Source organism: Suncus etruscus, chromosome 1 (assembly GCF_024139225.1).
Source record: "Suncus etruscus isolate mSunEtr1 chromosome 1, mSunEtr1.pri.cur, whole genome shotgun sequence".
NCBI lineage: Eukaryota > Metazoa > Chordata > Mammalia > Eulipotyphla > Soricidae > Suncus > Suncus etruscus.
Genome location: NC_064848.1, coordinates 183,039,797 through 183,065,908, shown reverse-complemented (window position 1 = coordinate 183,065,908; position 26,112 = coordinate 183,039,797). Strand labels below are relative to the sequence as shown.

General features: G+C 53.1%; 1 protein-coding gene across 1 annotated transcript in view; it reads left to right on the top strand.

Moving 5' to 3' along the window:
* The first annotated feature begins 3,687 nt into the window (after window positions 1-3,687).
* ITGA3 (integrin subunit alpha 3) overlaps window positions 3,688-26,112 on the top strand; it is a 32,440-nt gene continuing 10,015 nt past the window's right edge. The window contains exons 1-23 of the mRNA XM_049779039.1: window positions 3,688-3,710; window positions 4,162-4,372; window positions 12,059-12,186; window positions 12,427-12,506; window positions 14,560-14,809; window positions 15,533-15,619; window positions 15,942-16,149; window positions 16,566-16,759; window positions 19,314-19,402; window positions 19,530-19,666; window positions 19,806-19,892; window positions 21,356-21,423; window positions 21,494-21,630; window positions 22,142-22,291; window positions 22,397-22,494; window positions 23,018-23,165; window positions 23,375-23,443; window positions 23,942-24,021; window positions 24,113-24,190; window positions 24,599-24,701; window positions 24,833-25,015; window positions 25,189-25,311; window positions 25,849-25,962. Of these exons, the coding sequence (XP_049634996.1) occupies window positions 4,164-4,372; window positions 12,059-12,186; window positions 12,427-12,506; window positions 14,560-14,809; window positions 15,533-15,619; window positions 15,942-16,149; window positions 16,566-16,759; window positions 19,314-19,402; window positions 19,530-19,666; window positions 19,806-19,892; window positions 21,356-21,423; window positions 21,494-21,630; window positions 22,142-22,291; window positions 22,397-22,494; window positions 23,018-23,165; window positions 23,375-23,443; window positions 23,942-24,021; window positions 24,113-24,190; window positions 24,599-24,701; window positions 24,833-25,015; window positions 25,189-25,311; window positions 25,849-25,962 (2,820 nt within the window). The 5' untranslated portion in view covers window positions 3,688-3,710; window positions 4,162-4,163. The remainder of the gene's footprint in view (window positions 3,711-4,161; window positions 4,373-12,058; window positions 12,187-12,426; window positions 12,507-14,559; window positions 14,810-15,532; window positions 15,620-15,941; window positions 16,150-16,565; window positions 16,760-19,313; window positions 19,403-19,529; window positions 19,667-19,805; window positions 19,893-21,355; window positions 21,424-21,493; window positions 21,631-22,141; window positions 22,292-22,396; window positions 22,495-23,017; window positions 23,166-23,374; window positions 23,444-23,941; window positions 24,022-24,112; window positions 24,191-24,598; window positions 24,702-24,832; window positions 25,016-25,188; window positions 25,312-25,848; window positions 25,963-26,112) is intronic.

The following is a 26,112-nucleotide window of genomic DNA, read 5'->3' as shown; positions in this document are numbered from 1 at the left end:
ACCAGGAATGATCTCTGAGCACAGAGCCAGGAGTAAGCCCCAAGAACTGCTGGATGTGGCCCCAAAATAAAATAAAACAAACAAATAAAAACCCCATTCAGGGTCGGAGAGATAGCACAGCGGTAGGGTGTTTGTACTCGGACGACCCAGGACAGACCCTGGTTCAATCCTGGTATTCCATATGGTCCCTTGAGCCTGCCAGGAACAATTTTTGAGCACAGAACCAGGAGTAAGACCTGAATGCCACCAGGTGAGACCCAAAAACAAAACATTAAAAAAAAATCCAAAAAAGGGGCCGGCGTGGTGGCGCTAGAGGTAAGGTGTCTGCCTTGCCAGCGCTAGCCTAGGACGGACCGAGGTTTGATCCCCTGGCGTTCCATATGGTCCCCCAAGCCAGGAGCGACTTGTGAGTGCATAGCCAGGAGTAACCCCTGAGCATTACCGGGTGTGGCCCAAAAACAAACAAACAAAAAAAAACAAACAAAAAAAATCCAAAAAGACATTATTGTAATAATGCCCAGAGACAATAGAGATGAGGGCCAGAAGGACTGGCTCACAATAAGAAGCTCACCACAAAGAGTGGTGAGTGCAGTTAGGAAAATAACTACACTAACAACTAGCATGACAATGTTAATGAGAGAAGTAGAATGTCTTCTACTTCTACTACTACTTCTACTTCTACAGGCAGGGGTGGACGAGGGCATTGGTGATGGGAATGTTGCACTGGTGAAGGGGGTGTTCTGTTTATGACAAACCCAACTACAATCATGCTTGTAATCATGGTGCTTAAATAAAACATTTTTATTTAAAAAAAATCCAAAAAACCTGTCATCTTTTAAGAAATAGATTCAGATGCCCCACTGTACCTATCACTAGCACATGGGCCCTTGTGTTTTTTGTGCCTACACTTCAAAGCGGGTCCCTTTCTTTTTGGAAAGGGTTGGCTTGACACAGTAAATGCTGGGATGAAATGAGACTGTGGGTAACAATGCCACAGAAACTACAGAAACTAAAGGGTGTCAGACTTTCAGCTGTGCTTGGGGTTTCTCCTTCTGCATCTCTGCAGTGCAGAGACCCTCCCAGTCTCCTTCTCTTCCTCCCCACTGCCCTGTATCCTCTAGTTGTGTATGACACTCCTCTACATTCCTTAGCTCCAGTCCTCCCCCCGCCAGGCGACCCTGCTCCTGCTCCCACATTCCCTCTGGACACTCCCCTGGAGTGGAAAAACCATTCCTCATCCCTTTCCTGCTTCCAGTCCTGGGATCGGACATGCTGGTCATTCCTGTTTGGGACGGCCAGAGATAACGCCTGGCACGGAGCCCATCTGGCATCCCTTAGGTCTTAATGTGGCCTCGAGAGGGACCCTCACCCATTCTGAAGGTTCATTCTGGTCCAAGCTCTCCTGGTCAGTTCTTGTAGGGTCAGTGATAGGGACATGACAGGGGAGCCAGCAGGAGAGTGAGGCAAGGGGGGTGGTCTTCCTTCGGGCTCAGTTCCCTGTTGGTTCACCCCAGATGTCTCTTACCCTTGGAGGTCCGCTCCATCAGGCAGACGTGGAGAGGCTGCTGGCTCTGGGAGGTGCAACTCGGGAACAAATGCTGTTTCAAGGGCAGACAGGGACAAGTGTCCTCTCCCAAACTCTGCAGCGAAAGCTGTTATCACAGCTGCTTTTGTTTAAGCATGTGTATCTGCTTGACCAACATCTGTCCAAAGCTTGTTTCTTAAAAACATGGCTGTGATCAGTGACTCCCAGGCCTACCTCTAAGAACTGGCTGGCCTAGAAAGTCCAGGTTCCCCTGTAAATCTATTAAGAACTAATCAAACCTGACCTCACTGATGGCTAAGAACAAAATATCATTCAGATCCTTTAGTTGGCTCTGTTTCACTATGGATTCCTAATTTGTGTGGGGGGGGCACCCACACCTGATGATGCTCAGGGGTTACTCCTAACTTTGCACTCAGGTGGTGCTCAGGGACCATACAGGATATACTGGGACCAAATCCTTGTCGGACACATGCAAGGCAAGTGCCCTACCCACTGTGCTATTGCTCCAGTCTCAATGGGCCCCTAACTGTGGATTCTTCTTAATTTTTGTTTTGTTTTGGGGCTACACCTAGTGGTGCTAAAAGGTTACTCCTTATTCTGTGTCAAAGATCCCTCCTGGCAGGGCTTGGGGACCATATGGATATTGGGGGTCGAACTCAAGTTGGCCATGTGTGAACAGTGCCCTCTGTACTATCACTCCAGCCCTTGAATGTGGTCACCTTAAAGAAGCTTTCCAATTATAAAAGGGTCAGGTCCTGCCAAAGCCGGGTCCAGCCTGAGTATTGTACAAACGTTAATTATTAGCATGAGTGGCCAAGAAGGGCTCTGGGGTCAAACAGCACAGGATTACAGTCCCAGCTGTGTGACCGTCCCCACCTGGCTTGACCTCTGCAGGGGCTCAATTTCCTCTTCCCAAAATAGAGATAACACTTCAAAGGTGATTGAGAGGATTTAATGTATTAATATCTGTAAAGCGCTTAGCAAAAGGACTTTCCATACGGCTCTTGTTTTCTTATTACAACCCCTTGGAGATAAGTCCTCCAAAAGGAAACTTTAAGGAAGTGAGTGCGGAGAGAGGCTCAGCTTCTGGACCCAAAGAAAGCAAGCTCACTTAGCTTAGAAGAAATCGGGTCTTGCTGTGACAGTAAGGCAGTAAGGGAAATCGAAGTGCCAGCCAGGAAAGTGAATAGTGGCCTCTTGAATTTCCCTTTCAGTTTAGATTCTTTCTGCGCACAGCCAACCTTTCGTGGCCCGCCCACCTGCCTCTACCTGGCACCACCCACCGCACACCTGCGTCCCGCCCTGTCTTCCAACGGCTCAGGAAGCTATAGAGAGAAGGAGGAGCCGCAGGTTTTGCTGGCTCGGGGCCCTGAAGGCCGGGCTGAAAACGCAATGAGCCCAGGCCTGGTTCGGCTTTCAGGACACACGGTGTCCACCCACGAAGTGAAAAAAAGACTCGTTTCTACGTCCAGAGACTCGCTATCGCGCCCCTTGCCAGAGCGCTGCCTCCATGCTATAGACTTTATCCATGCTTTGCTTCTTTATCCCCTTCGCTTAATATCTGGAGGACCCTCCGGAGAGACCGCTCGAACCCAACTGGGGTTTTTGTGGGTTAGCAGGAACAGAAAAAGAAATCTCTAGCGCGCAAACCGGGTGCAAGGGGGGGAAGAAAACAAACAAACAAACCAGAGACAACTAAGCCGTCCTTCCCAAACTCACAGCTTGCGTGCGAGGGGAAACCAACGGGGTGTTGCAGCTTGAATGCACCGGGAGATCGGTGCTTAGATGCGCCAGCGCCTGGGCGCTCCATGCCATGCCGGGGCGGGCAGGGAGGGCCTCCTTTCGGGGTGCGTGCAGGAGCCACCGCAGCTGCGCAGCGACTGGAGACATCCCATTTCGGTTCCTCCTGGCCCATCTTCTCTACTCTAACCTGGGGAGACGCGGCTTTCCCGGAGAGGTGCAGCGGAGAGGGGCCGGAGAGGGGAACCTCCCAAATCGGAGGGGGCTCGGGACAGGTGTTTGGGGAGAAGGGCGGAGCCAGGCTGGGGAGGATGGAGAGGGAGGAGCCGTGCTACCACCCCTTTAAGAGGCGGTGGCCGAGCCGAAACCTCGTCGTCTCTTTCCCCGGAAGGAAAGCGGAGCTGGCCGGGTCTGGGCGCGCAAGGTGGGGAGGTGCGGGGCTGGGCGTGGCGAGGCGAGGCGGGGCGCGCGCGGAGGGGACCCCTCCTTCCCTCCTTCCCTCCCTGGCTCCCCTCCTGCTTGCGGTCTGCGGCGCTGCGTGTCCAGATCCGCCGCCGAGCCCGGAGCTAGGAAGGAGCTAGGGTGGCCGAGGGGGGCGCGGCCCTTGCCAGCCGGAGAGGCGGAGCGCCCGGTGGCGGGTGCGGCCCGGTGCCAGTGGCGGGTGTGAGCGCCCGGGGTGGTTGGTTGGTTGGGCCGGACCGGACCGCAGGGCAGATCCGAGAGCGCGCGTGAAAAGGCACCAGGACTCTGGCGGCGGGGGACGCGGGGCCACCACGTCGCGGGGTTCCAACGCCGAGGCCCTCCCGAGTTCTCCGGAGGAGGCGCGGGGGAGCAGGTGTTCGAACAGGTCCGTGCGCTCTCCCCCCGGTTCGCAGCCATGGGCCCCGGGTCCCTCCGCGCAGCCCGTGCCCAGCGCCCTGCGCTCTGCGCCCTGGCCGTCCTGCTGGTGGCCGCCGGCGGCCGCGTCGCCTCCGCCTTCAACCTGGACACCCGATTCCTGGTGGTGAAGGAGGCCTGGAACCCCGGCAGCCTCTTTGGCTACTCGGTCGCCCTCCATCGGCAGACGGAGCGGCAGCAGCGCTACCTGTGAGTAAGGGGTCGATGTGGGGGTGCGGCGGGGAGCAGGATCCCCCGAGCTGATTTGGAATCCGGGGCGATCCCTCCAGACCTTGAGCGTGAAGATTCAAAGGGGGGGGCGGGACCTGGGCAACCTGCTGGGCGTCTAAAGGTTTGGCGGGAAGCTGAAAGATTGGCTGGAGAAAGAGGGGGCCAGTAATTACTGGCTGGTGCTGAGGAGGCTAGAACCCTGTCTAGACACAACCTCTCGACCTTTTTTAAACCTGACTTGAGAACAGAAGTTGGATCCTCATTTCCGGGACCCCCTTCTTAGGGGTACCTGGCAGGTACCCATACCAAATGCAAGTTCTGGGAGCTAGGGAAAGGAGTGAGGTCCCTTTTCCTTTTTTTTTAGGGAGAACCTCCCGACATAGGCGTTTAAGCGCCCCCAACCCCCTACATCTTTTCCTTTAGTCTGCAGCGCTGGCCACACCCTCCTCTGAGCCGGCCTGTCCGCCTTCTCTCTGCTGCTGCTGCTGCTGCTGTTGCTCCTGCGGGTTGGTTGTCGGTTGTCGGGCTGGGGATGGACACGCCTGGCCAGGGGGTCTGGAGCTGTCCAGGTGCTCCTTCTGACCCCTTGGGGCAACGGGGAGGGGAGGTGCTGAGGGACTGGCACAAGCTCTGGCTGGGTCTCCTCCTCCACCCCCAGAGTGACCCTCCCTCCCACCAGACATCTTCCTTGCATTCCACAGATTCATGTTGAATCCTCAACCCTGAGTGTGTTTGTTTTGGTTTGAAGAGGGAAATGGTGTTTTGCTCTTTCTTCTCTTCTCCTTCCCCAACAGCTGCAAAAAGGAGGGGGCCAAGGCTAGGCAGAGAGGGGGGGAAAAGGAGTGGGAGATCAGGCCCAGATGCTCAGTCCCCCTTTGCTCCACTCCCAGCTTACATGCGCAGCTCCCTGACCTCGTGGTCTCTGCAGGCATGCTCCTGAGCACCTACCAGGAATCCACCCACTCAGCTCCTGGTCCCACTGAGCAGGGAGGGGGTCATGGTCAGACAGAAGGCTTTCCTCATGCTCACTTATAGTTTCTTGTTTACTTAATTTGGGGGGTAGCTCAGGATCAATAGGGCTACACTGGTGAGACCATGCTATGCCAGGGATCAAACAGGGGAGCTCAGCGCTTACCAGCCACGTGCTCCATCCAGCCCTTTGAGTTCTCTTCCTGTACTTAGGTAAAAGATGTATTGAGAGAGATTATACAGTCCAAAGTTCAGCCGGTTTCAGTCATGACCCATGCTCTGATAGCCCAGCCCCAGCCAGACTACCTGAACTTGGCCACAAGTCCATCACACTTCCACCACACCCTTCCCAATCTGGAACCCACAACTTTGACTTGGGTCTGGAATTGGCTGATCCTCCTTTTGGAGATCTTTACCTGACCATCATCACCTGTTTCTCTGTTGGTTCTCTCTGTTAGCTCAGATTTTGTTTGTTTGTTTGTTTTTTTGTGCCATACCGATATGGTGGATAGGGGTCACTCCTGGTTCTGCTCTGAGAAATACTTCAGGCATGCTCAAAGGAACATATGGGATGCTGGAGATAGAACCCAGTTCAGCTGCATGCAAAGCAAATGTCCTATTGTGCTATTGCCTTAGTTCCCCCAGATTTTTTTAAATGATGAATCTGCAGATTGGAAGGCAACAATATATAAAGAGATCAAATTGTAAATCAGAGAAAATATGATTCTGGCAGAATTACCTCCTTGTTTTGTATAACCTGGAGCAAGATTTTTCCTTCCCTGTTTTTATTATTTATTTATTTATTTATTTATTTATTTTTGCCACCTCTGGTGATGCTCCTGTTTCTCCTGGTTTTGCACTCAGAAATTACCCCCATCAAGGCTTGGGGGACCATATGGGATGCTGGGAATAGAATCCAAGTCAGGGGCCAGTGAGGTGGTGCTAGAGGTAAGGTGTCTGCCCTGCAAGTGCTAGCCAATGAAGGACTGAGGTTCGATCCCCAGGCATCCCATATGGTCCCCCCAAGCCAGTGGCCATTTCTGAGCGCTTAGCCAGGAGTAACCCCTGAGCATTCAAATGGGTGTGGCCCAAAAAACTGAAAAAAAAAAAAAAAAAAGAATCCAAGTCAGCCGTATGAAAGGCAAGTACCTGCTGTAATATCTAGCCCTGACTTTTCCTTCTCTGAATCAATTTTCCCCACTGACTGTTTGGATCTGGATCTAGATCAAAGGGTCCCAAAGTGAAAAATTTACTCAGTGCCACCCCTGAAAATTTACCTTCTTTAAACAGACCAATAGAAAGCTCTCCCCATTTACTGCCCTTCTGGATGGTTCCAGCATTCCAGGAAGAGTAGCAGTGTCACCCACTTTGGGAAACACTGATCTCTATGCTTCTTCCTGCCTCTGTTAACCTCTAAGAGGCTCTCCTCTATGGAGAAAGAAAAGGCTCAACCTCACAGCCAGCCTGGGGTCCTTTGCTGCTACCCAGTTTTCATTTCCCAGGGAGGGTAGAGCCCCCTGCAGGGGAAGGCTGGAAGAGTGGGCCTTCTGCCCAGACAGCTTGTCAAATGCTCTGCGCAAGTAGCCCAGGGCTCTATGTGCAATTCAGGACCTAGAAATTCCTCCTTCACACTGGGCCTCACCCAAGAGACCCAGACAAGAGTTTCCACTTTTCCTTTCTGGGGGACCCCAGGAATGAAGGGACCCAGGAAAGCAGGTGGCTTGGGGTATCCCTCTGGGGTATCTTCAGTTCCTGTAGTGTGGGTAGTTCTATACTTGGCTAAGGTGAGCTCACTAAATCTGCCCACTGGTATTCAGGCAAGTCAGCTTGGCCATTAGGCACAGCCAGCTGTGGAGGCAGCTGTGAGGAGCTGCCTTAGGGCACAGCTCCGGGAATGACAGGTAAGGTATTCCTCCGAGTCCCTTGGGGGGGCGGAAGGAGAATCTTTGGCCCCAAATATACTTTTTGTTTTGTTTTGTTTTTGGGTCACACCCGGCAGTGCTCAGGGGTTACTCCTGGCTCTAAGCTCAGAAATTGCTCCTGGCAGGCTCGGGGGACCATATGGAATGCCAGGATTTGAGCCACAGTCTTTTGCATATAAGCCAAACGCCCTACTTCCATGCCATCTCTCTGGCCCCCCAAACATACTTTTAACCTGGGTTTAAAAGAAAATTTTCAGGAGAGGTGAGGACCCCTGAAAATAAAGGCAAAAAAAACTATGTATGTCTGTGCATTGCTAGGAGGCTGGGAGGGAGGGCTGGGCTTTCGTCCTAGTCCCAGAGAAAGCCTTCTTCTAAAAATGGCTAAAACCCAGATTGTGCCTTTGCTTGCGCCATCACCTTCATCTCTGGACTGAGGTTTTCTCCTGCAACATGGAAGGCTCACCCCAGGCAGACCCTCATTCCTGAAGCTCCGGAAGTGAGCGCTGTGGAACAGGATGAGTCCATGAGAGATGCCTGGGAAAGAGAAGGACTGATTTCTCCAGAAGCTGGTTATGAGTCCCATACACTCCCCTGACCCCCAGAACTTCCCCTCCTGGGTTCTATGGGAGATGTCTGGGTCCTCACTTTCTTTCACCCTTTCCTGGAAATGAGGGTGTCTGGGAAGCAGGGGGCGGGGATAGCTGGGGCACCGCGAAGATGAGGTCATGCCTGAGGCAGGCAAGAACCAGAGTACCTGCTGCGGACTCCTCAAACACGTTTCCCCGCGTGGGGCAGGCCCCTGGCGGCCTCTAAGGCTCGTGCCAGAGGAAACGGCGCCACAGCTGTAGCCACAGGCACCAGGCCTGCGTGCTGAGGACTGCCTTGCCCAGCCAGGGAGCTTTAACCTGGTGGGCAGCCAGAGGAGTCTATCCTTGTATAAAAGGAAAATGGAAAAGGGGCTTGAGCAGACTTAGATCGAAGGGGGAGGCTGGTTCCCACCACAGCAAGGGGGATGGAAGTTAGGCAGCTTGAGGATTGCTGAAGTGACCCAAGAGGGGTTGGTACCAAAAAGCCAGGTTGCTGGAGAAGCATCTAGAAAAGCAGCCTTATTCTTTCCACCAAGTGCCTTTCCTGGCTGCTCTCATTCTCTTGCTGGAGGCAGCTTGTTGCTCCTGTTCTAGGGCTGAGTCACCCAAGGGGGAAGGGGGTTGGGTGGGCAGCAGAAGTAGGGGGAGGATGGAGAGGGCTGCTGTTTCAGCTACCAAGGAGCAGGCTCTGGGGAGATGGCTAATTTGGGCAGCAGCATTGGCACAGGGCTGAGATCCAGGAGTCTAAAAGCGCTTCCCCTAGCCCAGAGCTCAGAACTCGAGAGACCCCCCCCCCAACCTGCTCCTGGCCTGGAATAGGACTAGATACTGGTTAGCTCACTGCTCCTTCAAAGCTAATGAAATCTTCCCGTTAGATCCCCCCCTGCCACAAGCTCCTGAGAGGAGGAGGCACCTGAAAAGTAGACTCTCAGTGCTATTTCTTTTTCTTTTCTTTTTTTTGGTTTTTGGGTCACACACGGTGGTGCTCAGGGGTTACTACTTGGCTCTGTGTTCATAAATCGCCCCTGGTAGGCTCAGGGGACCATTTGGGATGCCGGGATTTGAACCATTGTCTGTCCTGATGGGCTGCATGCAAGGCAAATGCCCTACCTCTGTGTGCTATCTCTCCAGCCCCTATCAGTGCTATTTCTATAGCATTTCACCACCCTGTGCCCTTCCGAGGGGCTGCCTTCTTTTTGAGAAGAGCCAGCCCGATTATCTGGACACATCTATTTCCTGGCTACCTCCAGTTCTGTGCTTAGCAGCTCCATTAGCTTTACCTGTGAACTTGTGGGGGAAGAAAGGGGCAGGGCAAGGAGGTGCTTTTCCCTAAACTAGACATTCAAGGGGCTCTGCAGACATTCAGAGGGGCTATCCAGGTGGATGGAGTCAGGACAGGATCAAAGGGCAGCTGTTGGATACCCTTGAGGGGTTATTTCATTCCTCTCCATCTTTCCCTGCCTCCCTCCTCATCCACCTCATTCCAGGCAAGAAGCTGTTGCTCGGCCCATCTACCTTCCTCCTAGGTCCCCCATGGCCCCTTCCTCAGACATGAGGGCTGGTGGTTTCAGAAGGATTCGCACAGACCTAGCAGAGGGCAAAGGTGTTCATTTGCATGGAGTCTGTAACAAGAGGACTCCCTCAGATTTATCCATACCTGGCTGCTGCTGGGGGCTGGGCCCACCTTCCCCCATCCACTCTCAGGCCTCTGGCTATAGAACCATTGGATCCCGGGCTGGGAGCCAGAGGGCCTTAAAGGGCTTCTGAGTAGGCCAAGTAGAAGCTAAAAATACTCCAGGGGTGGGGGTGGGGGGCTCCCTGTGGAATCTGGGAGGAGGGGCTGGGATGTGGGACTGGAATGAGGGCATTGGCACTGCCCCCATTGCCCATCAGTGGGTATAGGCTGATGCAGGGGCAAGGTGGGGACAAAAGGACATTTATTCCAACCCAGTGACACTGGGGCTGGAGAGATAGCATGGAGGTAGGGTGTTTGCCTTTCTTGCAGAAGGACGGTGGTTCGAATCCTGGCATCCCATGTGGTCCCGAGCCTGCCAGGAGTAATTTCTGAGCATAGAGCCAGGAGTAACCCCTGAACACTGCTGGGTGTGACCCAAAAAACAAAAACAAAGATACTGTAAGGCCAGTGCTATCCTTGAGGTGCCCCAGGAAGCTAAGAGGAGGGGACCTTCAGTTCCCTCTGAGACTAAAGGGGCTGGGGCGGGGAGCAAGGCCATCCCCTTCTGCTCCCCCTGCCACTGCGACATAGTAGTGAGCGACCTGGCAGCAATGCTTGTTTTGCCTCACACCACTGGGAATGCAAGCTGGTTTCCCCAGAGACCCACTCAGGGCATCTGTGGCCACAACCCTGTGGCCCTCCAGCCAGGTCTGAATTTCTGCCCTGGGAGGACCCTGGGCATCTGTGTGTGCTTTACTTCAGGTTCCCTTAATGGGCATGTTGGGGTGGGGATGGACAGACATTCCTGGTGCCAAACAAAATCAGAACCATGCTGCCCTCATCAGTTGTGGCTTTACACCCAAAAAGTCCCATTGTTGACTGAAATGGGTTGATCCTAAGAACCCAGAGTTGAGGACATAGTTTCACAGATGAGCCATTATGGCCTGAGAGGGAAAGGGAAGTGTCCTCAAGGTACAATGAACCCCACTAGGCTCTGGGCAGAGGTTCCCTGTGACCTCTCTTTTCCTGTCACTGGGATAGATCCAGTTCTCTGTCGTAGGGACAGACTGTGCCCTCAGGGGATCATGCAGTGGAATCACTCTCCTCCACCCAGGCGCTGGTGACTAACACATTAGGCCCATGTTCTGTGCAGAGGCTGCACCTCTGCCCCCAGGAGCACCTCCCTTAAGGTGAGGCCTGAGCTGAGGTTCTGCTCCCTTCCCGGCACCCTGCAGCGGCGCATTCCTGACACCCTGTGGGTGGAGGTGGCTGGCCCAGCATGCCCAGCCCTGCCCTACTGGCTCCCTGCACAGGTCATTGCTTGGCACCTCCAGACTCTGGCAGGAACCCAGAACTCAGGTTGGGAGCCTCGGGAGTGACAGCAGTGCTGGAGTCAGCTAAGGGGTCCCTAGGAGGTACTTGCCACCCAGGAGATGGGGCGCTCCCCAGCTGAGTCTGGGCTGCAGGGTTAGATGCTGGGTGACAGCTGGGGGTTAGAGTCGGGTTCTCAGTCCAGGGGTTACTGGGGGTGCAGGTGATATTCTCTAACTTAACACTTCCAGCCCTGCGTTGTGATGGATGTAATTTCAGACTTGATGCTCACCTGCTCTGGGGCTCTGAGAACTTTGTGAGAATGTGGGGTTCATGTCATAAAGAAGAATAAGGCCAGGATGGGGGTGAACTTCCAAGGAGTCAGGACTGTGGCCTTGCCCACCTGAATACTGTGTCCACCTTCAAGAACTCTACCCAGGGCTGGAGAGACAGCACAGCCAGGAGTGATTTCTGAGCACAGACCAGGAGTAACCCCTAAGCAATGCTGAGTGTGGCCCAAAATCAAAAATAAAAAACAACTCTGCACAGGGACATACATTTTCCCCTAGGTCATGTTCCCAGTGCCCGGTTCCCACCCCTGGTCTTATTGACCTGTTCCTGGAGGGGAACCTCGCCTGGCTGCTGAGGGGCTCAGGCCTCCCTCATAGCTGTGTCTTCTAGCCTGACTCCTACATTTGGGCCCAAAAACCTGCCTGGTCACTTCCTTTTTGGCAATGCTTCTGTGGCCTCCATGGCCACCCGCCCCTCCTTATCCTCCTTGTCCCAGGACTTGGCTATCCCCAGGGCCTGACAACCACTGAATCACCAGCTTGCTCATGTTTCCTGGCCTCAAACAGGCTGTACCTTTGCTGGAAGTGTCCTTCCGCTCTTCTCCACCTGACGATCTCCCCTCATCCTCTACTTCAGAAGGATTGGGGGGGGGGGCCCTCCCTGACTACCCTTATGGAGAATCTGATCCTAAAGCTCTTTCAGGAGATTCTGAGCAAGGGTGTCTGGCTCCTTCCTGCCCACCTCTGCCCTGGGCCCTGCTAGAGGGCAGTGCCAGGGGTCATTCATTTCTCCACCCCCAGTGCCTGGCAGGCAGCAGAGCAGGTGCCTAAAGTGCCAGCTGAGGAATGAGCAGCTTGAAGTGTGCATGGGGGGCAGGGACCAAACCCACCTTCCTCTCTGCCTCTCCCAGGCTCCTAGCTGGTGCCCCCCGTGATTTCGCCATGCCTGACGGCTACACCAACCGCACTGGAGCTGTGTACTTGTGTCCCCTCACTGGCCAGAAGAATGACTGCGAGAGGATGGACATCACAGAAAAAAGTGAGATGCAGGGCTGAGTCTGAGTGCTGATTCTAGAGCTTGGTGGAGGGTGGGCCCAGAGAATCAGACAGAACTGGCCTGGCAGCTTCTGGTTGCTTCTCGTCCAGCACAGAAGAGGGAATCCCAGAGGGCAGTAGGTCACATGAGATAGAGAGAAGCAGGCCAATGCTGGGGCTGTGGAAAGTTCAAGAAAGGCCAAACTGCAAGTGCCCTGCCTCACGATCCCTCTGATGCCCACAGGTGACCCGAGCCACCATATTATAGAAGACATGTGGCTGGGGGTGACTGTGGCCAGCCAGGGTCCTGCGGGCAGAGTCCTGGTAAGTGGCAGCTCTTCTCGGCTCTGGCATATGCCTTAGCTCTTCCTGTCACCCCTTGGGTGTTAACAGGAGGAGGCAAGGGAGGACAGGGTAGCAGGAGAAGGCTCCTTGGGCTGGGGCCTGTGGTCTTGCTCATGCTCAAGTCTGGCTGTGGAGTGCCTTTGATCTTTGACCTTTGACGAGGTCTGTTGATCTTCCAAGGGCTAGCCTGGATTCACCCATGTCCTCCCTGCCACCACCCTCACCCTCCGTGGGAACAGAGCAGAGGAAACTCCAGCTCTAAGGAGGAAAGGGCAGGGAGGCCCTGGGGCAGTGTGGGCTGGCACGCTCCTTCCTGGGAGGCTGGCGGAAGTGCTGCAGCCCCTGGAGCCTGGATTACGTGGCTCGTGTGTGCAAAGGCCACTCCCTGCTGTCAGTTGTCCTCTTGTATCCACATTCTTCAGTTCTGGTCCCCTGTGGTCTGTTTCTGAGCTCCAGATTGACAATAAAGTAAAAAAAAAAAAAAAAAAAAAAAAGATTTGAGAGGGAGTGAGGACACACTTTCTGATGCTCAGAGGTTATTTCTGAATCCATGCTCAGAAACTACTCCTGTGGTGCTTAGGGGATCATATGGGATGCTGAGATCAAACCCAGGTTGTCTGCATGCAAGGCAATTAATCGCCCTAGATGCTGTTATCTCTCTAGACCCAAAAGATGAATTCTTTAAGTCATGTGACATAGGGCCGAAGAGTTAGCACAGCGATAGGGAGTTTGCTTGGTATGCAGCCGACCCAGGATAATCTGGGTTTGATCCTCAGCATGCTGGGAGCGATTTCTGAGCACAGAGCCAGGAATAACTCCTGAGCGCAGCCGGGTGTGGTCCAAAAATTAAAATAATAATTGCAATAATAATAATAAATCCTGTGACATTCACACACACACAAAAAAAGCTTTGAGGTTGTGATGAGTTTGAGCCACTTTTGCATATGAGCAACCAATACACCCCAAAGAGCTTACATACACCATTCTCGAGAACATTTTCCCTTCCCATGAGTGGCCACTACCCCTAGAGCCATGCTTGGTGCTGTCTGTCCCTCTGGAATACTGTGTGCATTAGTTCATGCAGACCTCTCTGCTCCCTCTCTACAAAGCTCTGGAGGGTGTAAGAGTAAGTTCTAGTCACAGTGGTGCCCCCATGGCTTTGTGCCACACTCCACAGTGGTGCCTTCTATGGGCATCACCTTGTACTCTGCTGACTTGCAAGGTAATGCCAACTCACAGCAGGAAGGGGACAGCAGGGCGAGAGAACCAGATCCAACCCCATGTTAGTGTTTTCCCTGGTATCCCAGGTGGTTTGAACAAGTGTCACAATTCATGTGGTTCCTGGATGGAGAAGGGTTAATAGGTAGATGAGAAGCGGGCTAGCCTGGCTGCCAGACCTGCAGCCTGGGTTGGACCTTTTTCTGTCACAGCCCAGATGTAGGGTCACAGACAAGAGATTTTGTCCTCCATGGTAGGGCTCCTCTTCCAGAGACTTCGGGAGGCTCAGAGAATGGGCATATGATGAGGGACTGCCATTGCCACTGTGGCAATGCTGGTGCTGAGACTGGGCACCTTGTTATGAGGACAGAATCCTCTGGCCACTTCAGAAAAGCTGTCCCTTCATCTGCTCTGTATTTAGTTTCTTGGCGAACCAAGAGTAGGAACCCACATTCCCTCATCTTTTTATTTTGGGCCATACCTGGTGGTGCTCAAAGGTTATTCCTGGCTCTGTGCTCAGAAATTACTCCTGCCAGGCTCAGGGGACCATATGGGATACTGAGATCAAACCCAAGTCAGCCACATACAAGGCAAACACCCTAACCTGTTATGGCTCCGGCCCTTCCTCATCCTTTTATGTTTTCCCTTGGCCAAGCTCTCAAACCTCAAACCATCTGGCTCTATAGAGTGTGCTCCTGGGGATAGGGGACCTGAAGTCCATGCCCGCTGCTGTCCTCCAAGTGAGGGGTATGGGCCAGGAGAAAGCTGGCTGCACAGTGCTCAGCTTGTGAATGTCTGTGGGGGGTGTCCTCAGGTCTGTGCTCACCGATACACCAAAGTGCTGTGGTCAGGGGAGGAGGACCAGCGGCGCATGGTAGGCAAGTGCTACGTGCGGGGCAATGACCTGCAACTGGACTCCTACGACGAGTGGCAGACCTACCACAACGAGATGTGTGACAGCAACAACAACTACCTGCAGACGGGCATGTGCCAGTTGGGAGTCAGCGGCGGCTTCACCCACAACACTGTGTTCTTCGGCGCGCCTGGGGCCTATAACTGGAAAGGTGGGGGCTGAGGATGAGGGAGGACAGAGCCTAGCACATGCAGGTGCTTGTCAGAACAGCTGGCCCACCTCCCCACCCCTCATGCAGGAGAGACAGAACTTCGTCAGATATCTGGTGGAGGTCTTGGAACACCTCCCTATGAATATATATGAGTACTGTGTCTTACGACAGGCTGGCAGCCCACACCCCTTCCAATCTCAGGCTCCCTCAACCACACAGGGGACACAAGTCACCCTTCTACCTTTACCTGCACCTTTACTGTTGCAGTGTCAGCATGCAAAGGCAGTCCCAAATCTCTTGACTGCTCTGGTGATTATAGGCATCTCTGAGGTGCCCTTTGCCCTGTCTCCCTGGTCCTTCAGAATCTATACTCCCTGCCCCATATCAGGCTTGCTTTAACTGCAGCTCCTGGAGTCAGGCCTGGCTGGCAGCCTCCACCCATTTGGAAGTAGGGTCAGGGGAAAATAATAGCATAGAGCCAGAGATAGCCTCAGCTTTAGGATCGTGGTCCACTGTATCCTAACCGGTGGGTCTAGACCTAACTGCCCAGCTGGAAGCCTTAATTTCCTCATCTACTTCCTAAAGCTACTGAGGAGGACATAATTTGCACATAATGTGCTCACAAGTCAATTGGGTTATTATCCAATTCTGGGGTTGTGGAGCTGAGCATAGGAGGGATCTTGGGTGATAACTCATGTTCCTTCTCCCCAAATCTCTATGAAGGAAATAGCTATATGATTCAGCGAAAGGACTGGGATCTTTTCGAATACAGTTTCAAGGACCCAGAGCAAACAGGAAACCGCTATATTGGTGAGTCTTTTCAGCGGCCCATTGGTAGGAGGGGCAGGAGAGGCTCACTCTCTGGTTTGCTGGCCTGGGACAGTGAGGCCATGGTGCAAGTGTGATTGGTAGCATTTAGTTTGACTAGCACACACTTATTGAGCACCAGCTGCTTGCATCAAGAGGAAGAGTTCCTCCCTTCATGGAACTCACAGTCTAGTGCATGGGCAGGACTTGGGGCCAGGCATCCAAGGTCCACATTAAAACTGAGGACCAGATGACAGTGCAGAGGCTTGAGGGAGCTCAAAGAAGAAGGAACAAAGCTTACTCATCACCTTTTCCCCCATTCCAGGGTACTCAATACAGGTGGGCAGCGCCATTCTGCACCCCACAGACATCACTATTGTGACTGGCGCACCACGGCATGAACATGTGGGCGCCGTCCTCTTGCTGAGCCAGGAGTCTGGTGGAGACCTACGGAGGAAGAAGATGCTGGAGGGCACGCAGGTGGGCGCCTATTTTGGCAGCTCCCTTGCCCTGGCAGACCTGAACAATGATGGGTGAGGATCCAGGGATGTTTGCTGGGGCCACAGAGACTGGGGACAGGGGACAGGTTGCCAACAACAGGGTGGAGACTTGGAGGTTTACAAACTAGTGCATCTGTTTGAATGTCATTTGTGGAGATTTGCAAGTCAAAGTTCTGGTGTAGATTTACAACCAGATTTTCTGAGATTGCCTGTAATTTGCATGTCTTCTACTTCTCATTGCCTAACTCTGCCTTTCATATGGCTCTAGGTTGTGTGGCCTGGGCCTGCACGGCTTCTCCCTGATGTATGTGTTCACAGCAAGGAGTCATGAAGGCATTTTCATGTCTTTCCAATGACCAAAGATGCCCTTTGCACAGCCTTGGCACAACAGTCATGCTCTTTAGTGGGGACTGACCTCACTCTCCCATCCCCCTCCTTCTCTCATGCAGATGGCAGGACCTCCTGGTGGGTGCCCCCTATTACTTCGAGAGGAAGGAGGAGTGGGGGGGTGCCGTCTATATCTTCATGAACGAGGCAGGCAACTTCCATCCCGAGCCCTCCCTCCTTCTCCATGGGTCCAGTGGCTCCGCCTTTGGTTTCTCCTTGGCCAGCATTGGTGACATCAACCAGGATGGATTTCAGGGTAAGAGCCAGCATTCTGCCCCAGCACACCCACTGACTGAGTGCCAGCTGCATTCCACATTTGACAAAACCCCGGAGGAGATAAGGGGGGGCCTGGTCTGGGGAACCCCCAGAAGGAGAGGGAAAGTGCAGGAGCCTCTCAATGCAAGGTTGGGGAACCTCTTGGAGTGGCAGGTCTATATTGCTAGGCATAGAATGCTGGACTGAATGCACACAGTGTTGGGACAGGTGGGGTACAGCATGAATGTAGGATGCATGCCTGTAGCTGATTCTAGCTGCTGTGGAGTAGAGATGAGTCCACAAGGTAGACAGGGGGTAGGGTGAATGCTTTGAAAGTCAGGCAGAGGGCCCAGAGAGATAGCACAGCGGCGTTTGCCTTGCAAGCAGCCGATCCAGGACCAAAGGTGGTTGGTTTGAGTCCCGGTGTCCCCCGTGCCTGCCAGGAGCTATTTCTGAGCAGACAGCCAGGAGTAACCCCTGAGCCTGGTGTGGCCCAAAAACAAACAAACAAACAAACAAGTCAGGCAGAGAAGTGAGCACCTTTTTCTTTTTTTTTTGGTTTTTGGGCCACACCCGGCGGTGCTCAGGGGTTACTCCTGGCTGTCTGCTCAGAAATAGCTCCTGGCAGGTATGGGGACCATATGGGACACCGGGATTCGAAACGACCACCTTTGATCCTGGATCAGCTGCTTGCAAGGCAAACGCTGCTGTGCTATCTCTCCGGGCCCAGAAGTGAGCACCTTTATATTTGATAATGGTAGAGGGGGTTCAGAGGAGGTTTATGGGGCAAGGCTAGGAGATAAGAACTGTCTTTGGGGGGGGCTGTACCTGATGATGCTCAGGGATTACACCTGACTCTTCTCTCAGGAATTACTCCTGGCGGTGCTCAGAGGACCATATAGGATGCCAGGAATTGAACCCAGGTTGGCCATTTGCAAGGCAAACAAGTGCAAGACATGTTGTACTATTAGTTGTGTACCTTTAAAGATTATTCCAGAAGGTGCAATGGGAGTAGTGCTAAGTGAGGTGGAAGAATTAAGATCAGTAATGGAGCTGGGCACGAGGCTCAGTCATGAGGCATGGAGGTCAATTCCTTGCACTGTAAAAAAAACAACAACCCAATAATATAATATATCGGGGCCACAGATTTAGATTAAGTAGTAGAAGACACACCTATCATGTACAAGGTCTTGAGTTCAATCTGTGGCACAGCCTGGACCCTGAAGAGCTATTGGGTATAGTCTTGGGCCCCCCCCAAGCACTGATGGCTACATCAAACCAAGTTCTTCCAGGAGTTCTTTCAGGAATTCTCCTGAACACCACCAGACATTGGCCCCTATTAAAAATTATATATAAATGGTGGCTGGAGCAATAGTATAGTGGGTAGCATGTTTATCTCGCATGCAGTCTATCTATTTTGATGCCCAGCATCCCATTTGGTCCCCTAAGAACCACCAGGAGTAGTTCCTGAGGATAGAGTCTGAAGTAACCTCTGAGCATTGCTGGGTGTGGCCCCAAAACAAAACCAAGAACAACAAATATATATATATGTATATTTATATATACATATATATATATATGTAAACACACACACATATGAGTCTTTTAGGTATGGGGTATTAGGATCTGGGACCAGTAGGGAGAGGGATGTCACCTCTGGAGAGAGGGGTGTCACCTTGTGTGGGACTTAGGGACCTGACAGGCTTGGTAGAAGAGAGACAGATCAAGAAGTTGGACTGGATCAGAGCCTCTGGCTGCCTAGAAGTTTCTGACAACCTCTATACTCTAGCTGAGAGCCAAGAGGAAGTGAGGGGAGACTTCAGAGAGCCAAAATAGGTGCCAGTAATTTCCATTAGCCAATACAAGGGCATCAGTCTGGGCTGGGCATCCTCTTTGGCCCCAGAGGTCTCTGACCAGCCTGCTTTCCGGCGGTAAATTAGGAGCTCAGAAGCACTGTAGATGTGTTTTTGTTTTGTTTTTCTTCGCTTTAATGTAGAGTTTATTTGTAGAAATGAAATAATGCCATTCTTTTTAAAGTCTCCTCATTTTAACAAGTGTCCTCTAGTTCTGTCATTGATATCCAGCCTTCCTGCTGGAGTCAGGCCCTCAGCTGTCCCTTTCCAATTTCCTACTAGCTGAGAGTTTTCTGGGACTGTCTCTTCATCTATAAAGTGGGAGTACAGCATTGGTGATCCCCTATGCTCCTCTGAGCATTGCCAGCATGTCAGGTTACTGAAAAAGGCAGGTACCTGAAGGTTACTCCTTCACCAGGTGAAGGAAAGCACAGAACTCACTAGCACTCATGACTTTAGTGTCCCTAACCTGCCATGAGTCATTCTCCTCCAGTAACCCACTTTCCTACACCAACCAGAAGCAGTCAGGTGCTGGTGACCCCAAACTTTGCAATAACCCCCATACTTGGTCCCTCATGCTCAGAGCTTGCCTGACAGAGTAAGGTCAGTGCCAAGCTGGGCTCTGTGGCTTGGTTGGGGGGGGGGTAAGGATGCTATGGGGTCCATAGTCCATGGAGTGACCCCTCTGCCTCTCTTCCGCAGACATTGCTGTTGGAGCACCTTTCGAGGGCTTGGGCAAAGTGTACATCTACCACAGCAGTTCCAGGGGGCTTCTTAAACAGCCCCAGCAGGTATGGAGCGTTGGAGAATGAGGAGGGTGCCCCTCGTTTCCTCACCACTCCACCCTCTACCCCGAGGCCCACCTCTCACCTCTCATCTGGTACTCACCTGACCCTCACCGCTTTCCCCTTCCCTCAGATCATTCAGGCGGAGCAGCTGGGATTACCTGGCTTGGCCACCTTTGGCTATTCCCTGAGTGGGCGGATGGATGTGGACGACAACTTCTATCCTGACCTGCTAGTGGGAAGCCTGTCAGACCAAATCGTGCTGTTGCGGTGAGCCAGGGCCGCCATGCATAGAGACCTTCCTGCCTCCAGCCCTGGGGGCATTATGTGTCTAGCTGCGGTGTGTAGACTGTGGCCCAGCCCTGCCTGGGGCAGATGGGCAGCACTGATGTTCGTGTTTTCTCTTCAGGGCACGGCCTGTCATCAACATCCTGCATAGGACCTTGGTGGCCAGGCCATCTGTGTTGGACCCTTCACTCTGCACAGACACTAGCTGGTGAGACCCTCAGCACCTCATCTAAGGGCAAGGCAGGCCCTGGCCTTCCCTTTCGTCAAGCCCTGGTCTCTCTGTCCTCTCCCCAACCCCCATACTCTACTTCAAAGGCAAACAGGGTCCCTCTTTACCCAACCTCTTTATTTATTTTGTTTGTTTTGGGGGGTCACACCCGGCAGTGCTCAGCGGTTACTCCTGGCTCTACGCTCAGAAATCTCTCCTGTCATACTCGGGGAACTATATGGGATGCCAGGATTTGAACCACCGTCCTTCTGCATGAAGGCAAATGCCTTACCTCCATGCTCTCTCTCCAGCCCCTACCCAACCTCTTTAAAGAGTAAAACAACTTGCAGGAGATCACAGGGATATTGGGGATTCAATATGGCACAGAGGTTAGGAATGAGATCTCTGGATTCAAACCCTAGTCTTGCTACTACTGTGGTAGGGATGGATGGACTCTAGGGGATGAGCTCCAGGGAAGGAAAGAGGGAAACATGTTGGATAGACCTGGAGAAGAGCTGCCACAGACCAACTGAATCTCTGAATCTAATATCCCTCCTCTGTAAAAACAGAATGGTAAGACTATCTATTTAAAAGGCTAGAGCAATAGTACAGCAGATAGAAGATAGGGTGTTTGCTTTGCACATGGGCAACCCAGATTTGATTTTCAGTATACCATATAGTCCTCTGAGCCTATCAGGAATAATTCCTGAGTGTAGAGCCAGGAATAATCCCAAAGCATCACTGGAATGTGGACCCCCCCCTAATAAAAAACAACCCAAAACAAATGAATAATAACCAATTCAGGGACCAGAGCTATAGTATAGTATATAGGGCACTTACCTTGCTGGCCACTGATCTACCACTCCAGAAAGTCCCCTAGCCATGCCAGGAGTGATCCCTGAACTCAGAGCCAGAAGTAAGCAATGAGCACCACCAGTGTGGCTCAAAACCTAAAACCATAATAATAACAACAAGCAGTTCACAGGGTGGCTCTAATAAGAGAATGCATAAAAATAAGCCCTGAGCAGTGTTGCTGGATGCTCCAAATGGCTCTGATGGTGATAATGATGGTGAGGGCCCAGGTACTTGTGACTGGGTAGCCTGGACCAAAGCAAAGGGAGACCAAGCGTGGGAACAGGTGGTAGAACTTGACTGGTAGCCTGCAGGAGGCTGTGAGACCAGCCATTGATGACTTCAGGCAACTCCTTCTGATTTTAGGACCTCAGTTTGTCCACTGCTGCCATTTTACCCTCTTTTTTTTTTTAACAGTCCTAATGGGAATTGGGAGGGAAGAAACCAGGTCATTCTAGAGTCTAGAATCTAGACCATCACTGGACACCTTGTCCTCTTCTCCCCTACTCCAAGGGCCCCGGTTTTTTCTTGCCCAATACAACAGGTGAGCCAGGGCTGAAACTGGAGCTGATTCTGACCAAGCTCTCCTGTGCTCCCCTTCCCCCCTATAGCATACAGGTGGAGCTGTGCTTTGCTTACAACCAGAGTGCTGGGAACCCCAACTACAGGCGAAATATCAGTGAGTGCGGGGGACAGGGCACGGTGGGGCATCTCACCTGGATCCTTGCTGACCTGTGCATCCTCCTCAGCCCTGGCCTACACGTTGGAGGCTGATCGGGACCGCCGGCCACCCCGGCTTCGCTTTGCGGGCAGCCAATCAGCTGTCCTCCACGGCTACTTCTCTATGCCCGAGACACGCTGCCAGAGGCTAGAGCTGCTGCTGATGGTGAGTGAGGAAGTGGAATTAGCAGGCCAGGAGCAGGGAACTAGAGTCCCCCTAGGTCAGAGATGAAAATGGAGGAAGATCCCCTGGAAGGCAATAGGTCCTTAAAGGGTACAGTGCACCCAAGCATGTGGAGTGGGTGGGACTGAAGGACTCTTTCCCTCCAAAAAAGTGAATGTGCTAGTGAAATTAGCTCATCTTTGAGAAAAAGGGCCCATGAGTGAAGGGGCAAGGTCCACCCCACTGGGGAAAAAGAGTACAAGGGGAAATCTCAATCTGGGGGCCCCAGCCTAGAGACCCCACCCAGAGTAATCTCCGTAGAAGCTGTCTCTCTTCCTTGTGATAGAAAAAAATGATTGAGCTGGGGGTGGGTGGGTTCTGTCTAGTGGTTTGGGGTGTTTTCTGGATAGAGGGCATCCCAGCCTCTCCATGGGGATCCCAGATTGGATCGTGTGACTTTTGTACTTAAAAGGAAGGGTAGTGCAGAATGGGACTGTCTCACCCTCCTTCCCAGGACAACATTCGTGACAAGCTCCGCCCCATCGTCATCTCCATGAACTACTCTTTACCTTTGCGAATGCCTGAGCGCCCCCGACTGGGGCTGCGGTCCCTGGATGCCTACCCGGTCCTCAACCAGGCACAGGGCCTGGAGAACCAAACCGAGGTACGTGCAGACAGGGCCAGGAAGGGGGGATACTGGAGGGTTGGAGGGTCAGAACATGCTGGGAGCAGTGGATCCCACATGTTCATCCACTCCACCCCACCCCAGATCCAGTTCCAGAAGGAGTGTGGGCCTGACAACAAGTGTGAGAGCAACTTGCAGATGCAGGCGGCCTTCATGTCCGAACAGGGACAGCCCCTAAGCAGGTAAGCTCTGACCGGAGCCTGATTGGCTAGGAACAAGGCGGGACTTCGTGGCTACACCAATAGGACATGCCGTCCTATTGGTCAATATGTCTCAGTGGAGTGGGACTCAGGGAGGTGCGTCTGAGAGGAGTGATTTGATTGGTCAAGAGGGATGTGTGGGCCAAAGAGATAGCACAGAGGTAGGATGTTTGCCTTGCAAGCAGCGGACCCAGGATAGAAGGTGGTTCAAATCCCAGCATCCCATATGGTCCCCTGTGCCTGGCAGGAACGATTTCTGAGCAGAGAGCCTTGAGTAACTCCTAAGTTCTGCCGGGTATGACCCAAAAACCAAAACAAACAAACAAACAAACAAATAAATAAATAAAATAGAGGGTTGTGTAAGCCTGGCCTCCACTGGCCAGAAAAGGAGCACTTGTGCCCTAATGAGAATGACTATAGGGTCGGCGTTGGGGGACGGGGACTACTGGGATAGGGTAGGACAGGGACAAAGTTTTGGCTCAGATCCTGATTCCCTTGCCTTCAGGCTCCAGTACAGTGGAGACATTCGGAAATTGCTCCTGAGCATCAACGTGACCAATGCCCCAAGTCCTGCGCGGGCTGGGGAAGATGCTCACGAGGCATTGCTCACTCTGGAGTTGCCTTCCGCCCTGCTGCTGTCTTCAGTGCGCCCCGTGAGTGCTGGCTCCAAACCCATCAGGGCTGCTGCTGGGTGTCCTGTCTGCCTCTGGACTGGCCTTTTGTGTCTGTAGTGTGCCAGCTGCTTGGAGAACCCAGTTCTCAGCCTCTAGAAGGATGACTGACGCAGTGACCCAGGGAAGGGTAGGACAAGCCCTGCTCCAATCACCAAGATCTGATTTATCGTTTGGTCTTCTTTCCTCAGTCTGGGACCTGCCGGGCCAACGAGACCTTGGTTTGTGAACTGGGGAATCCCTTCAAACGGAACCAGAGGGTGAGCCCCAGACCAGATCTACAGGCCTTTCTGGATCTCCAGCTTCTCTCAGGAGGTCCTCACTTCTCCCTGCCTGCTCTCCCCATCCCCACTTTTCCTAATGTTGATCCAGAGCAGATAAGGGGGAGAATGACAAAGGAAAAGAGAGAGGCCCCTAAACCTACATCTATGGGCTACTTTAGAGTTGTGCACAAAGCTAGAGCTTGCAGGAGAGAGGAAAAGCAATTTGCTGAGCACCTAATATGTGCCAGGCCCGAGTATAGCTCTGTGCTTCCTTCCTGGGAGAGAATTTTCATAGCCTCTGGGGGAGAAAGAAGCACAGACTTGGAAGGTGTCAGGAACATGCTCAAAGTCAGTCACTGACAAGGCAAGAGGGAAAGGAAGTAAAGTAGGTAGCAGGGTCCTACAGAGAGATCCATCCCTCTCTTCCTGCCAAGCACCAAATACCCCCATCTGCCTCTGACACACCCCCTCCCCTGCCACCCCCTTCCCTCATAGTTGGAGCTGTCCATCACCTTTGAAGTCAGTGGCTTGACGCTGCAGACCCGGGACCTGGAGGTGCAGCTGCAGCTCTCCACGTGAGTGATGCCTCGAGGGGGTACCCATGGGGAGGGGCACCCACAGCCCTTGAGAGGCCTCTGCTCCCCTGCTCTGCCTTCTCCCCAACAGGTCCAGTCACCAAGATGACCTGCAGCCCCGCACCCTGAAACTGCTAGTGGACTACACACTCCAGACCTCTCTCACCATGTGGGTGCCTCCCCTCCCCAGCCCACTGCAGCCCCCTGCCTCCTAGGGGTCCTGAAGTTCTTGAGCCCCCTCTGGACAGTGTTGTCAGGCCTCTGAGACTTCCCTTTAAAGCCACAGGGAAGCTGCTGTAGTATTCTTAGGATGGCTGCTGCCAAACAGGACCAATGGAGGGATCAGCCACACTGGGCTAAGGGGGGCCCCTCCATCTATCATGCTAAGGATTTTGCAGACCCTCCATCTCACTGTCTTCTCATAGAATAGAGTCACTGCTGTGAGCGTCTCTTTAGCAAAGAAGAAACTGGGTCTTAGAGTGAAGAATTTGCCGCAGTGCTTAACCCTTTGTGATGTTCACCCCTTTGCTCAGGGTCCCTCCCACCACCCTGATTGCAGCATCTTCCTTACTACTAGGGAGAGGTACCGGCTGCAAAGCTACTTTGGGGGGACGGTGATGGGCGAATCTGGCATGAAAACAGTGGAGGATGTGGGAAGCCCTCTCAAGTATGAGTTCCGGGTAAGGAGTTCCGGTGCCCGAGATTGGAGTTTCTTGGGGGGTGGGGGGGAGCTGTCTTCTTCCCAGGTCTAAGGATGTGAGGAGTAATAGTGAGATATTGTCTGAAGCCATGTCACCCCTTGTGTCCACAGGTAGGCCCAATGGGAGAAGGGCTGGCCACCCTGGGAACCTTAGCCCTAGGGCTGGAGTGGCCCTATGAAGTCATCAATGGCAAGTGGCTGCTGTACCCCACAGAGATCACCATCCGGGGCAATGAGACCTGGTCTTGCCACCCCCCTGGGGACCTCGTCAACCCCCTCAACCTCTCGTTTCCTGTAAGAACCTCAGGATCTTCCCTTTCCTTCTCCTTTGCTGTGGCATGGCAGAAAGCTCATTTTCCATGCCTCTATCCCCGATCCCACTGGACCCTTCATTCCCACCCCTTTTTTCTCTCCCAACCTCTGCCCCATTCCCTTTTCTCAGCAAAGCCTCCCCTTCTCTGCTTTAGGCCCCTGGGGACAGGCCACAGTCTCCACAGCGAAGGCGGCGGCAACTGGACTCAGGGAAAGACCAGGGCCTCCTGCCTATCACTCTGGCTGCAGTGAAAAAAGCCAAGTCTGCAACCAGTCTGGTGAGTGATCAGGGCAGCTCTGGATGGTGGTGCCCACCCTTTAGACATGTGGGGGTACAGGGAACAGGGACCCCATGGAAGAGGTGAGGTGGTTCCTGTTCCCCATGGACACCCTACTGTCCATGGTATGGGGAGCTGTGAACATAGGCACCAGCAAGCCGCAGTTAGCTGAGAGCATGCTGTGGGGTGCAGATGGAGAGATCTGGGGGCTGGAGGGGAACATGGAGGCTCCAGTAGTGGAGATGTCCCAGTTGAAAGGAGCATGTGAGGGACAGAGCGGGGACCTGGTCCTTAAGCAGAAATCAGACTTCCTGTTCCCCAGGTCCCTGGCTGGCATTTGTGTGTGCTCTGCACAAAGACAATCTGTAACATGTGTAAGTTTGGGCTCAGGATGTAGATGCAGAGTGAAGGGAGGGGCCAGGTCCCTTCAGATAAGCTGTAGGTAGAGAAAATCCAGGGTGGAGTGGAGGGTAAGGGATAACCCCTGACGCATGGGCTGACCTGGCCAGTCTTTGTGCTGTGTCCCCACCCTCTCAGACATGCAACAGTGACAGCGCCCGCTGTGTGTGGCTCGAGTGCCCCATTCCTGATACCTCAATGGCCACCTATGTGACGGTGAAGGCACGCGTGTGGAACAGCACCTTCATCGAGGTCAGTACCCAGGGTGGTCGAGCTGTGCAGAGAGGGGCAGGGAGAGATGTGTATGTGTGTGGATTCTTGGTGATATCCTCTTTCACCTGTCACCATGGTGAGGGCCTTCCACTCCCACTTGTCAGTGGGTGGGGACATGCCATGAGCTTT